This window comes from Micromys minutus (assembly GCF_963924665.1).
Source record: "Micromys minutus genome assembly, chromosome: 27".
In the NCBI taxonomy this organism is placed as follows: domain Eukaryota; kingdom Metazoa; phylum Chordata; class Mammalia; order Rodentia; family Muridae; genus Micromys; species Micromys minutus.
The window spans coordinates 40,535,690-40,550,274 of record NC_137962.1 but is presented as its reverse complement, the minus strand read 5'-3'; the positions used below and the strand labels follow the sequence as shown (position 1 = coordinate 40,550,274).

At 47.3% G+C, this 14,585-nt stretch overlaps 1 protein-coding gene across 1 annotated transcript; it reads left to right on the top strand.

Moving 5' to 3' along the window:
* Positions 1–734: 734 nt before the first annotated feature.
* On the top strand, positions 735–10,088 carry LOC308438391 (apolipoprotein L2-like; the record flags this gene model as incomplete). The annotated part of the gene is made up of 4 exons (XM_080939744.1): positions 735–826; positions 6,276–6,355; positions 8,724–8,853; positions 9,224–10,088. 4 exons carry the CDS (start codon positions 735–737, stop codon positions 10,086–10,088), a joined length of 1,167 nt encoding a protein of 388 aa, XP_080795870.1.
* Between the last annotated feature and the right edge of the window lie 4,497 nt (positions 10,089–14,585).

Below are 14,585 nucleotides of genomic sequence, written 5' to 3'. Positions count from 1 at the left end.
GAACTCTTGAGCTGATTCAAGTAACCTTAAGCCCCCTGTAGAATAAAAAGAGGCAAATAGAGTTCTGTGTCATGAGCTAATTGCACTAGGAAAATAAAATAGGCTTGGAAGAAATTTACAGTCGGGGAAAACATTCCTTTTAGGTTAAGAATGAGGCCACTAATCTCAACAACTAATGGTTATAAACTGCAAATGGGCAATTTCTTATAAGTACAAGGGCAGAAAATAAATTATTAACTAGTTTATCTACGCAAGACTTCAAAATAATAAGACACAAGGTACAAGAGAAAAAAATAATAAGACACAAAAGACAAGACCTTTCTAATTATGACATAAATAATATTGCTTTAAACTTGTAATTAACTTGTGGAGCTAGAATATAGATAAGAAATGTTTAGTCAGGTACTAATCTTGATGGAAAGACATGTAAACAAGTCTGCTATAACTCCTTAAACATGATTGACCTATGACATGGACTGTGGGTCTGAATTTCGCCCCACTGTTGGCTAGACTGCATTTTCCCTGCCCCATCATAGGGTGCTGCCCCATCAGGGAAGCGCTGATATATGACTCATGGGGTGAGAGAACACAGCGTAAGATGTGAGCCTCAGCCTGAGTGAGAAACAGCATAGACTGAGGCCAAAGCTGGGGTTCCCTGACTCACAGGCGTCTAGTCGCAGCTGGAAACCGTGCAGAGCAATCTGGAACAGAGAGTCAGTGCCTGCAGGCCTGCGATGAGGAGCCAGGAGCTGGGGGTTCCCAAACTCCTGGACATCCAAACCCCACTGAATCACAGGGAGTTGGGAATGGAGTTGGGTGTGGAAAGGTGTGGGCTGAGGATGATGAGCCCAGAACCAGGTGGAAATGGGGAACTCTGTCTTAACTCACTGGTGGCCAGTCCTGGAGCACTGAGGGACCTTCTGCTGGAGACTTAGATGGTGTGGCTCTGTAGACAAAGGTGTTTTTCATACTCCTCAGGGCAGTTCTCGATGAAAGAGAGTTCCTGTTTATCCACATCATCTATTGACAGTTTATCGTGGAAAATGGGTGCACACCACCTCTTAAGGGTGGACCAGAGGTTAATCACTTTTTGCAGGAAGGAATGTCAGGGAAGGAAAGCATACTGGCTGAACCCTCAGGACCTCTGGATACCTCATGGAAAACTGTTCTTGGCTAAAAGATCGACACCCAGAATCTAGTAGGAAGCAGGGAAACGCCTATCATCTGCAGTGGGTGCCCGAGTGCTGGGGTCTCAGAAGCCACTAAACCTTACCAAGGTTCTTGGTATGCTCCACGGCTCTACAATGAACAAGTGACTTAAACTTGCTATGAATGTATAGCATGTGAAAGTGCTTAGAAAACCATGTAAGGGCTCTACATGGCTACGGCCTTTATGGCTATGAGGTAAGTTTTATCTAAAAAGTTATACAAAGATGAAAGCAAAAGTAAAGGTTCAGTGTGGCCCTTTTATGCCCTGTGTGTGTGTGTGTGTGTGTGTGTGTGTGTGTGTGTGTGACGTCCAGAGCGTGAATCTGGCATCTAGACTGCAGTGAGAGGCTCTCCCTTCCACTCCCAGGCAGTCTCCCAGGTAAAGCCTGTGTTCATCTTCTGCCTCCCAAAGCCAATGCAGCCTGCAGCGCTGCCTCCCACTGCATTAAGGCCATGTCCCTTGGCTGCTATCTCCTCTGGACCAGAGAGGTGTTACCAGCATCCTCACCTCTGAAGTGGCAGGCACCCTGGGTGACATTTGTTGGCATGTCACTGAGGGATGGGCTCTGCTTGTGAACCTGGAGGTGGAGATTCTTATTTTTCTCCTTCAGATCAGTCTGCAGCAGGGTCCTGCAGCCCCTCCCCCGGCTCCATTCAGGAGGAGATTAAAGTTCCAGTTCACACTGTGCAATGATCAGGGGTCTCCACCGTGCCAGCCCATGGGCAGCACAGCTCTCATGGACAGTGTCATGGTTCTGCAGCTCTCTGTGGTGTCCTCTAACGACCGAGGGAAACGGGGACAAGGACAGCTGGAGAAAATAATGATAATAATGAAAAAACATGTGCTCACACGTGTCTGCCGTCTGAATATGGACTGACTATTGAATGGTCCCTGAGCTGTGGTATGAAAGACATTACCTCTCCACCCACTCACAGAAAACACAGCACAGCCCCCATTATCAACGGTGAAACATGTTGATTTGATAAAACACTGAGATGTTCTGTGTCTCAGAAATGACTCTAAATCTCCAAACGTAGTAAATTAAGAGATGCCAGCAGCAGCTTGAAGACCCAGTGAGTGTCACCTGCTGTCCTTCCCTGAGAAGCTGGATTAAGATGGCCATCAAACCTCAGGAACACATGTATGGAAGGGTGCCCATCTTGATGTAATGGCCACTTGATCCCTGCATCCAGCCTTGCTTAGAGTCCCGTCTGTTAAGAGAAAAGGAGAGCTGTTCAACAGCCACCAAGCAAGGTGAGCTTAGAGAAAAGAGGTTTGGCGGAACTCAAGTACCATAAGAAACAAGAATGGACCAGAGGGGTGTGTTGTGGAAGATGCTGGGAGAGTCTGAGAGGAAGCAGTGCATGATTCCAGATGCAGATCCTGGGCTGGAGGCAGAAGAAGCCATGCAGGCAGATTTCCAGGTGCCAGACATGGTGGAAGCAGCAGCACCAATGTCTGCCGAAGAGACCCCAGGATGAGTGGCAGCCGAGGTAGAGGAGGGGGGAGGAACATTCTGCCGGAGATCGAGGGTGGATACATCAGGGTCATTTGGGGGTAATTGAAAGAGGGTTTCACAATCTATGATGGCTGGTCTTTCTTCCTCGAGTCTACAGAGAAGTCCCAAACAGGTGTCAAGGATTGAGAAGGGCATGGGGTTGTGGAACTAAGGTTGTTCCATGAGTCAGCCAGGAGGGTGGAATTTGGGAGGTTCCCTACAAATGGACATACTGTTGTGTGCGTCTGACTTTGCTCTGGAACATGAGACTTTCACTTTCGGTGACTGGGTATAACAGGCAGGGAACTGCTTTTTCCCTGGATATTCAGCTAGTGAGCTGATACACATGGGAAGGACATGTGTGATCCCTTCCCCCTCAGCCACAGGAAGATTTTCCAGTAAGTTGGGAACTTCTTAAGAGTCACTACCTGCTCATCCACCCAGCAGCTCTTGAAGAGAGAGATGATCAAGGTCAGTGATACGGTATTTCTCGGGCATCATCCGAATGAGTTGATTTAAACCAGATTAGATTATATTAAAGGCAGGTTTATTAGGAAGCTGCAATTGGGTGAGTTCAATGGCTCCAGGGACCAAGGCCAGGGGGGTCACTATGGAGGAGAGAGTTAGAGGGTGGAAAGAGAAAGAAAGAAAGAAAGGGGTGTGGGGACTGAGAGTGGAGAAGAGGAATAGGAGAGGGAGGGAGAAGGAGAAGATGAGGAGGAGGAAGAAGAGGAGGAGGAGATCAAAATGTCTAGATTATATGGGACGGAACCTCAGGTGAAGGTCAGAAGTTCAGGGTTGGGAGCAAGGTATGTCAGGTAGGGACTTAGGGGTGCTAGAAAAACCTGGAAGAGAGGTGTGCTTTGGTGTGTAAAAATATGCACCCTAGTCCTTTGTCCCAGGTCTGAAACCCGTTAGACCTCGGGTCAGGATCCAGTCTAGACTTGCCACCAAGATGCTCCCTAGTTGCCCCTCTCTCCCTCTCTGCCATAAACTCAACACGGGCTGAAAATCTCTCAGATGAGATCACCATGCATCCCAGGACTCTGCTCAAGGACTGTCTGAGTCCTGGTCAGCCAGCTCCCAGGGGAATCAAAAGGTCAAAGGCCAAACTACAGGTGGAGGCAGGGAAAATCATTTCTGTGTCTGCAAAAGCAGTGTCTGAGGGTTTCTATTCCAGTGCAAAGATCATGACCAAGAAGCAAGTTGGGTAAAAAAGAGTTTATTCAGCTTACACTTCCATATCACTGTTCATCACCAGGGGAAGTCAGGACTGGAACTCAAGCAGGTCAGGAAGCAGGAGCTGATGCAGAGGCCATGGAGGGATGTCACTTACTGGCTTGCTTTTCTTGGCTTGCTCAGCCTGCTTTCTTATAGAACCCAGGTCTACCAGCCCAGGGAAGGCACCACCCACAATGAAAATGGTGGAAGAGCCTCAGCATGGTGCAGCAGCCCTGGAAGCTGCTGCTGGTGGCAGTGGGAGAGGGGAAAGGAAGAGGGGGAGGGGATAGGAAAGAGGGAGTGGATAGGAAAGAGGGAGGGGCTGCAATAGGTCTAAGACTATCTGTCAGGTAAATGGGATTCAACTTGATCCTGGGAGGTAAATTTCTCAGGTTCACTCTGTCCTGAGCCCTAGGAAGATGCACTGCAGCCACCAGGAAGCAAGACTTGCTGAGAGCCTCTACCCTGCCCCACCTGGAGAGCTTGTGCACAGCTAGGGAAGGGAGGCTCCCAGCCTGGGCTTCCTCTGGCCATCAGAAGGGAAGGGCTGGGACCTCCCACACTCCCTCCTGGCAAGCATAAAGTACACATCCTAAGAGACTGTAGCAGATTAGTAGGAGGCTTAAGGGAAGTGGGGAGGAGACTTGGCCTTTCCTTTCTCATTTCCTTTCATTTCTTTTGTGGTACTAGACATCAGTCCCAGGAACTATGCACTGAACAAAAGCTTTTAACTGGGATATCCCACCAGCTCAGAGTGACAAAGAAACAGGAAACTCAGATGCATCACCCAAGTAGAGGGTTCCCCCAAATCCCACTCTTTCTGCTTAACAGCCTCTGGGTCCTGTATCATATAAAACAGGACACAAGAGGTAGGGAGAACAGGCTCTCTTGTCATTCCAGTACCTTTGGCAGGACCCCATCATCAGCCTTCCGTGTGTCTGGTTGATCACAACTAAGTCACTCGGTCGTTGTGTTACTGACTCCAGGTCATGCCTGCAAGAAACAAGGTCCAGAAGGAAGGGCAGCCTGGAAGAAGGGTGGCTTCTATACAGGGTGGGCAGGAGTCTGTGGTAATCTGGTGACCATCCTCACGAGGTGAATGAAGACCAGCAGCTGAATATTAATTGGCCTAGGACTGGGCAGGACATAGCTGTGGGCAAGGGACCAAAAGAAAACTTTGGGAGTCCTGGCAGGGGTGACTTGTCACTGCCTGGCCTCACTCCTTCTTCCCCATATGACAGGAGCTACAGGTTTGTGTGTAGTCAGTGTCTGCTGTCATGGAAAATGGTGAGCATGTGGTGGTTCCATTTGTCCTGAAAGGGCTCACCGTGGGGATCCCAGGCTGGACCGAGGGCAGTAGAAAGAACCTGTCACAGGATCATGGCTTTGCACTGGAAGCATGAATAAGAGTCTAGGGATGAGCAGCAGAAAGCTAAGACCAGTTCTGTGCATTGGATCTTCCAAAATCCATAGACGAAGAATGGAACCAAAGCTGTGCTCGGCAAACACTCAAACTTTCCCGCCGTGGAAGATGCTCCAACCCATGTTGAGACCTTTAAGAAAGGAACTGTGAAGGTGTGGGTTACAGGGACAGAGATGTATGTAGCACACCGCAGGAGGCTGGGAGCTCAGAGGAAAGCACAGGCACCAGCTTCTGTGTCCGGCAGGACATCCTTGCTGCACTTTAGTAGGTTATGGTGATAGACACTGAGGGGAGGCCCAGGACTGACCCCTCAAGCAGCAGCTCCAGGCCTGGGATCAGTCACTCTAAAAAAATAATGGTTCTTTGTGAATTTTACATCATGCACCTCAATCACACTCACCTTCCTGTCCCTTTGTGTCTTTCCTCTGACCTTGCAATCTCCCCCCAAAGAAAGAAACACACAGATATGTGTGTGTGTGTGTATGTATGTATGTATGTACACAGAGAACACCCTTTTGTCCACACAGCATTCCTCGTAAATCTTCATTACAATGAGTCATTATTCTGTTTAGAGGTCCTTCAGCTCTTGGTGCACTGTCCATACTGTATCCTCACAGAGGATTCTCTGGGAGTGCTCTGACTCCACCACACCCCCACCACCAGGTCAAGCTTGAGCTCACCTGTGCTGGACAGCTATGGAATCCAGGAGAGGAGCTCAGCCGGCTCTTCCCGAGCTCTGCAGCTGATGAGGGGCTGGAACAGCTCTCCTGCTCATGACCTCAGAGCCTTGTCTCTCTCCTGCCACAGGTGGTGAGGGGCTATGGTGGTGTAGAAATCCTTTGATTTACTTGCTGTGCTATTCAGAGAGAACAATTAAAGTTGTCCCCAATCCATCCCACAGTTTGTTTTTCTCTTCCTTTTAGCCTGGACTCACAGAGAGCTGTGAGGAAGACCTTTGAGAGACTCCACACCAGGAACCAAGCAGGCCTCATGGCCTCCAGAGGTACTGGCTCCTCTTCTCTCTGTTTCCTGAGTGTGGTCTAGAACTTTGAGCCTCCACACTGAGAGCCTGTTGAGTTTAGGACAGGAAGAGAATTCCCAAAACAGACTCTCCTGAACCTTGGTATACGTTGTTCTTCTTGACTCTGTCTTGGGGCCATGCTCAGAGATCCTGTCCTCCTGTCCTTGCCTCTCAAGAGGAGCTGAGAAAACCGGGGAATGGGGACAGCAGCAGGACATGTGGCTTAGTGAAAATGTCCCATGTCTGAGGAATCTCTAGACGCTGCCCATCCACAATGGGAAAACACTTGTCTGTGTCTCTATTAAACCAGGTTTCACATGTTTGGCAGCTCTTGCCAATGAGTCCTTCCTCTCCTACAAAAATTTACCAGGGGAAGGGTACTAGCAAGGGTTTCTACTGCTATGACTAAACGTTGTGAACAAAAGCAGCTGTGGATGAAAAAGTTTATTTCCACTTCCACATGACAGTTTATCATCAAACACAGTCATGGCAGGAAGTCAAAGAGGTAAGAAACCTGGGGGCAGGAGCTGATTTGGGGCCATAGTGAAACGTTGTTCACTGGTAAATCTGCATGAGGGTGGTCACTAAGAACAAAGTAGCAGAATCAACACTAGGCTGTCTTGAAATCTCCTCTGCCAACAAAGGTAGACCAACAATCTTCAGTTTAGCCTCCTGAGCTGGGTAGGTCTTCATGGACTAACACACTGCTCTCAGCTTTATTGTTGTCCAAGCTCCTACTAGGATGGCCCACTAACCCCTACACAGTGTCCACTTTCATAGTCCTGAGCTCCTAAGTCTTCCAGTCCTTCAGAACCAACATGGTCAGGTGTGTCACAACAGTTTTCCCCCTGGTGCCCACTGATGTCTTGGTTACTTTCCTATACCTGTGCTAAGACACCATGTTAAGGCAACATATACAAGAGAGTATTTAATGGGGAAGGAAAGAGACAGACAGAGAGACAGAAAGAGACAGACACAGCGAGAGCAGAGACAGAGAGAGAGAAAGCTGGGAATGGCCTGAGCTTAGAAACATCAAAGGCCATTCCCAGTAATATACCTCCTCCATGAAGGCCACTATTTGTGAGATCAACCAACTGGGAGCCAAGCATTGTGACACATGAGCCTCTGGGGGCCAATTCCAGTCAACCCACCACAGTCAGCCTTTCTTTTCCAACATGCAATTAGTTCTGACACTGTGAATTCTATTTTCCGCAAAATGCTTCCTTTACCCAACAAACTAATCTCAGAGTAGTCATAAACCTCCAAGGTATTGAAAATCTCATTCACAACTCTGGTGTCACTGTTGACATGCAAGAGCCTTAGGGTAGATGGAAGTCAACCTTTCAAGGTTGTCATTATCTGAGGCAGAATGATTCACCTTTAGATTGCTCAGAGCAGAGGACATTTCATTTAACTGCAAAGCACCATGTCAACTCCCTGGTGTGTGAGTCTTCAAAGCTGCCATCCCATGGTCCAACAGGCTGAGGTCTTGAGCAAAGTCCTTTGGTCCCCTCTGTTCTGAAATCCAAAGCCCATCATGAAGGAATGGCAGCTCACCTGTGGTGTAAGCACTCTTCCTGCTTGGTAGCAGCAGCCTGCTAACTGAGAGTCTGCACACATTCTCTCCTGTGTGCATAGAGAGGGCAGGAAGGGACCAATAGGAGGAAGGGACACGTAGACACAGAGATAGATGATGATAGGTAAGTAGAGAGAGAGCAGTTCTCAGTCTGGGAGTTGCAAACCCTTTGGGGGTCAAAGGATGCTTTTATAGGAATTACCCTAAAACCATGAGAATTATCAAACATTTACATTACAATTCACAGCAGTTGCAAAATTACAGTTATAAAGCAGCAACAAAAATAATTTTTGGATTGGCTGTCACCACAACATAATAATCTGTGATAAAGGGTCACAGCATTAGGAAGATTGAAAAAGCCTGAGATAGATTCATAGATAGAGAGATCAATAAATGATAGATTCATAGATTCATAGATAGATAGATAGATAGATAGATAGATAGATAGATAGATAGATAGGTGACATATAGATAGGTGACACTATATAAATGAGGCCTGTTCTATTTCTTATCAGTGCCATGCTCCCATGAATTAGAGATGTATGTTTGTGACATCACCTCATTCTCATTACTTCCCTTTCTTAAAAGTCTGTCTATAAAATCAGTTCCTGTCATAAGGCCTTTTACATATGAATCTAAGTGCACACCTCGTTCCCCAACAGTCCATCAGGTACCCAATGGCAGATGTGAACACTGTGGATTTTAAATGCCTCCTACTCTTTGCCGTTCAAACTTGTCCATACTGTTTTCTGACTTGATTTTTGTCTTCCCAAGTCTTGAGGAGACAATTCATCCAGGATGTCATTGAGTATCTACAGGACACGGTCAGCAGAAAAGACCTGCAGCTCCTGCTTGCCAAAGACGATGTCTGGAAAGTGTTGGTGGCAGAGGCTGAACTGGCCAGGTAATTGCCAGGGGACCCCCAGCATGTCCCCAGTTTTGCTGTAATCCCATATCCCTGTGCTCATCTACAGAGTTCACACTAGGCAAATATTTTGGTAGTGATGGCTCAGACCTTTAGTGAAGTCACATTCATCATGTGCCTGTCATGAAGTGTGTCTTAACATGACTTTACACACTGACACCTGCAGACTAAGGACCATGGAGCATCTGTGATCATCAAATGTTCTTTGTAGAATGCAAAGCCCTGCGCATCTATAAAGTACTTCCCTGTGGTCTTATAATGTAAGTCTGAGGTTTGAGAAGACAGATCATAGGGAGCCCGTCTTACAGTAAAATAAGCTGTCTTCCTGATACTCTGACCTCTTTTACAGAGATGAGGAAGCTTCGCTGTGTAGAGCTCTGAAGGTGCGCCTGGAACTCCCCACCTCGGAAGACAAAGAGAGACTTCAAAAAGAACTGCAGGACAGGAAGAGGTTTGTGGAAGATTTTCCTCAGTTGAAAAGGAAGCTGCAGAGAAACATCAGGAAACTCCGAGCTCTGGCAGACCATCTTGACCAGGTACACAGGAACTGCACCATCTCCAATGTGGTGACCGCCTGCACTGGCACTGCCTCAGGAGTCCTGAGCATCCTGGGTCTAGCTCTGGCTCCTATGACAGCAGGGGGAAGTCTGCTGCTCTCAGCAACTGGGGTGGGGCTGGGGACAGTAGCTACTGTGACTGGAGCTGCCACTTCAGTTGTGGAGCAAACAAGCAGGTTGTCAGATGAAGATGAAGCCAAGCGCCTGATGTCAGACACCATGGACACGCTGAACACAGTTCTTGTCCTGGGTCAGAATGCACTCAACCTTGCTAGAACAACCTATAATGTCATCAAACAATTGAAAATCTTGGGAAAACACATTCGTGCCATTAGGGTAGCCAGAGCCAACCCTCAGTTACTTGCAGATGCCAATTGTCTCATGACTTCTGGAAGAATCCCTGCCCCACGTGCTAGTCAGGTGCAGAATGCCTTTGAAGGCACTGCTTTAGTAATGGCCAGAAATGCCAGAATCAGGGACGCAGCCTTTGCAGGTGTCTCCCTTCTAATGGATGTGTATTCCCTTGTAACGAACTCAATGCAATTATATGATGGAGTTAAATCAGAGTCAGGCAAAGAACTGCGGGACCTGGCTCAGGAGTTAGAGGAGAAGTTGAATGAGATTGCCCAGATCCATGAGACCCTACAGGAGCCTTAGTGACAGCCGCCCCAAAGAACACGGAGGTCAGTGGAGCTGATCTGGACAGATTGGGGCACAGAAGCATTTTGTTAGAGGGGGAATTAGATGGTCAGTTTTACTGTCCTCTTGACACAGTCTAGAATCATGTGGAGATAGTGTTAGTGAACTGTCCTCTAGCTCAACTTGTCCTGTGGGCATGCCTGTGAGGGATTTTACAATGACTCTAATTAATGTGGGTCAGTTCCTCCACCATGGGTGGCAGTATTCTCTAGATATGTATTCTGCACTGTATAATAAAAAGCAGACTGAACACCAGGCCTGAATTCATTCCTCATTGCTCTTGACTGGGTGCAGTATGTCTGGCTGCTGCAGTTCCTCCTTAGTTGGGATTTCCATTGCTGTGAACAGACACCATGGCCAAGGCATCTCTTACAAAGGCTAACATTTCAGTGGGGATGGCTTACAGGTTCAGAGGTTTAGTTCATGGTCTGAAGCATAGCAACTTGTGAGCAGACATGGAACTGGAGGAGCCGAGAGTTCTACATCTCGATTCAAAGGGGCCAGGAGGAGACTGTGTCACTTGGCATAGGTAGAGATTAAGAGAACTCGAAGTCCACCCCTACAGTGACACTTCCTCCAACAAGGCCACACCTCCTAATAGTGTCAGCTGTTATGGCCAAGCATTCAAACACACGTGTCTAAGGAACCATATCTATTCAAACCGCCACACTAGGCAAAGTGGAAAGTAGCATTTTGGGACAACTGGGTCTGAGGACATCAGTTTTCCAAGCAGGGCATGATGCAGGGGAAAGGATGGAGTGACCAATCAGAGGTGTCCCATACTCACCCTCGTCAGAACCATGACAATGAATTGACACATCTCTGCCAGATCAACCGTTTCATCAGCCCAGCTGAGTGCTTTGTGGTCATAGGTGCTTCCTTCACCAGCCCCTCTCCGCCACCATCCTGAGCCAGAACATCTATTTGAGACATGGTCTTCCCCTTTTTAGTTTTTGTTCTGTTTTATTTTGTTTGCTGAGGCTGCCATGTTGGGAGAGAGGGAGAGAATTCAAAGAGTCACCTTGTCTTTTTAATAGAGCATCCCGGACAACAGGAGGACCCAGGGAGGCAGGAATCTGATGGCCCTGCCACTTGGGGCAGAGGAAGGAGTTATACTCTGAGCAGGACAAGGGTGACATTTGTTGGAGGCAGAATGTGGCTGCTCTTGTCTCCACTAAGAGCAAGGACGCCAAGCATATCTCTAATGCTCACAGCACTGAGATGCAGTTGTAAAGCCCCACGAACCAAGGACATTGCAGGGCCCATGCAGGGAGAGCAGGTCAGGGTTGTGACTCAAGATGGCTGCAGTCAAGCCAAGCTGGATGCCTGGACACACTGAGCCTCTGTTGTGTTAGCCAGCTGGCTCCCCTGTACACTGGCTGCCTGATTTCCTTGTATTGTGACCCTTTCTCTCAAGGTGTCAGAGAGCAAGTCCTCTGTTGTGTTTCTGTGTAGTTTCTCACTCTACAGAGGTTTGTTTCCTCCAGAGCCTACTACCTGCACGCCACACTAGGGAACCCAGTGAAACCCATTCCCATTTGTCTGAGCTGAGCTCAGGTGTATTCCTCATCCATGAGCCAAGGGCTCAGCTGTAGACAGAGCAAGACAAACCCTAGACAGCATCATTCTTTTCTTATTTACTTCTCAGTTCCTAGAAGAGCTTCCTTTTCATGGTGCCTCTGCCCAATTTGCATACAGGACAGAATGGCCCTTCAGACTATCTCTCTGATCATCTGCTGGTTCGTTATTCTCCGATGTGTTTTATTACCATTAGGATAAAGGTTTCATGTTTCCCATAGATGTGTCTTATATCCAGCAGTGTTCAAAGGTGTAGCCATGCAGAGGAGCTGATTCTGGGTGAGAACCTTAGGAAGAGTGTCAGAAAAAAGAGCAAAGAGAATGGGCGTGTTCTCCATTTCACCATTCACAGAAGATGAGGACTACCAGGGCTCTCTGACCAGTCTCCTGAGAACACCCTCAGATGATCCTTTCCAGGGAAACAAGAGATGCCCCACATGGATCTGCCTCAGAGAGAGCATAAATCTCCCATTCTGATGGATTTGTGTTTATACCTATAGATGAACAGCCATGAAGTTGCCCCCCCCCCCAAAACTTGTGCAGTGGTCTCCAGAGATACAGGTTTTATGAATTGTGATCTATGCTATAGAGATTGTTTCAAGAGAGAGCTGTCTTTACGTCACCCACACTCCTAAAGTTATCCCTTAAGTATGCTCTGTAAGTAAGCCAAATAAATTCATTTGGTTACTAAGCTAGGCTCAGGTAGGATCATTTCTTAGGTTTGTGACCCGCATCCTGACTTACCTGGTGTAAATAGGCATTTGTTCACATCTCCCTATGAGAACTCACAAAAATAAATTGAAACTCTCAGAACATGGTCAGGTGAAGCAATTTTGGGATCATCCTGCCAAGAGATGGGTGATTGACACCCACTCTGTGGTTCATACATTTCAGAGAACCTTACTACTTCATTAGACCAGGCAAAGATCTTGAGAAACATGGGGACAGTTGGCCACAGTGGCAGTTGCTCTTGGGGGACTCAGCCAGACTGACCTCCCTGTGCCCTCTGTCCTCAAGGCCCAGTGGGCACAGGACAATGATCCTAAGGTATTGGAAGTGTTTTGACTCATGTTAGACCCCAGGGAAAATTCAGGAATGAATATCACACATTCTCAGAAGCACTGACAGTTGAGGATTTTTCTCCCTTTGGAGAGGAAGAATAATTTAGAATGGAAAACAAAATAAAACAACCAACCAAACAAATAATAGGAATCATGTCTGGATATAACCCCAGCAGTATCAGCCTAAGGTTAGTTTTCTCATTTTCGAGCAAGGAAGTAAGTGGTTTCATATCAGGGTTGTTTCTGAAGCGTCTACAATCTTCTTAAGACAAAACATTACAAACATTTCTTTTTTCTTCAATTTTTTAAATCTATTCATTACTCACATCTTATGGGTCCAGGTGTTTTGCCTGCATGTATGGATATACATGTATGCCCGGTTTTCCAGGAGCCCAGAAGAGGTTGCTGGATCCTCTGGAATGGACTTAAGGATGGTTGTAACCCAACATGTGGGTGCTAGAATTTGAACCCTGGTTCTTGACAAGAACAGCAATGGTGAATGAATGGCAGCTTCTTTAATCTCTTAACTTCTGAACCATCTCTCCAGCCTTCTTTCAATATCATTTTTCCTAGAGAAGTGCAGGCAAATGGATAAAACTAAAAAAAAAATCATCCAAAGCAAGGCAATCCAGACCCAGAAAGACAAGCATGATATGTACTCATTATAACTGGATATTAACTGTTAAGGATAATCACAATACACAGACTCAAAGAGGCGGAAGTACCTGGGAGGGCTATGGGGGAGACACATGAGCCTCCCTGGGAGTGGGAAGTAGACTAGATTTGTGGTCAGATTGGGGGGACAGGTTGGAGAGGGAACAGGAGAGATCAGGTCAGAGACATGAGGGGCAGAGGGAGAGAGGACTGCAGTTGGGGGGTGGGGATTTAGGGGATGCCGTGGAAACCTAAAGCAGCGAAAACTTCATGGAAACTATGAGGGTGACCCCATTGAGGACTCCTGTTAGTGTAGGCTAAGGAACCTGAAAACAGTCATCTTCTGTAATCAGTAGTGGGATTGGAATACCAATCCAGCCACAAAACCTCCAACCTGCAACCTGTCCATAGCCAGGAAGATATGCTGGGGCAATAGTGGCTCGAGAGTGTGGCCACCAATGACTTGTCTACCCTGAAGATCAAGCTACCAGAGGGAGCCCATGCCCTGTTTGCATAGCCAGGAACAGGAAGTTGGATAGCTCAGAGACCTAGGGTAGAACTGGGTGTGAATGACAAAAAAAAAAAAAAAAAGTCAGTGAACTAAATTGGTACCTCAATTATCATCAGAGAGACTTCCTCCAGCAGCTGATGGAAGCAGATGCAAATATCCACACTAAAACATTAGATGGAGCTTAAGGAATCCCACAGAAGACACACACACACACACACACACACACACACACACACAGAGAGAGAGAGAGAGAGAGAGAGAGAGACAGACAGACAGACAGACACAGAGACACAGAGACACAGAGACAGGGAGAGACAGAGAGAAGGGGTGAGGGGGAGAATTGGAGGAGTCAGAGGAGTCTAGGCTATCAGGAGAACATGGCCCACAAATCAACTAAGCAGGGCCCATAGGAACTCACTGAGTCTGAAGGAGAAATCACGGAGCCTGTGTGAGTCTGAGCTGGGCCCTCTGCATACATGCTGTGCTCGTTAAGCTTGGAGTTTTGGAAGACTCCTAACAGTGTGAATGGGGTGTCTATGACTCTTGCCTGACTACAGGACCCTTTTCCTTCTATTGAGCTGTCTGGTCTAGCCTTTTATGTTTATGCTTACTTTTCCCACATCTTCTTATGCCATGTTTAGTTTATATCAC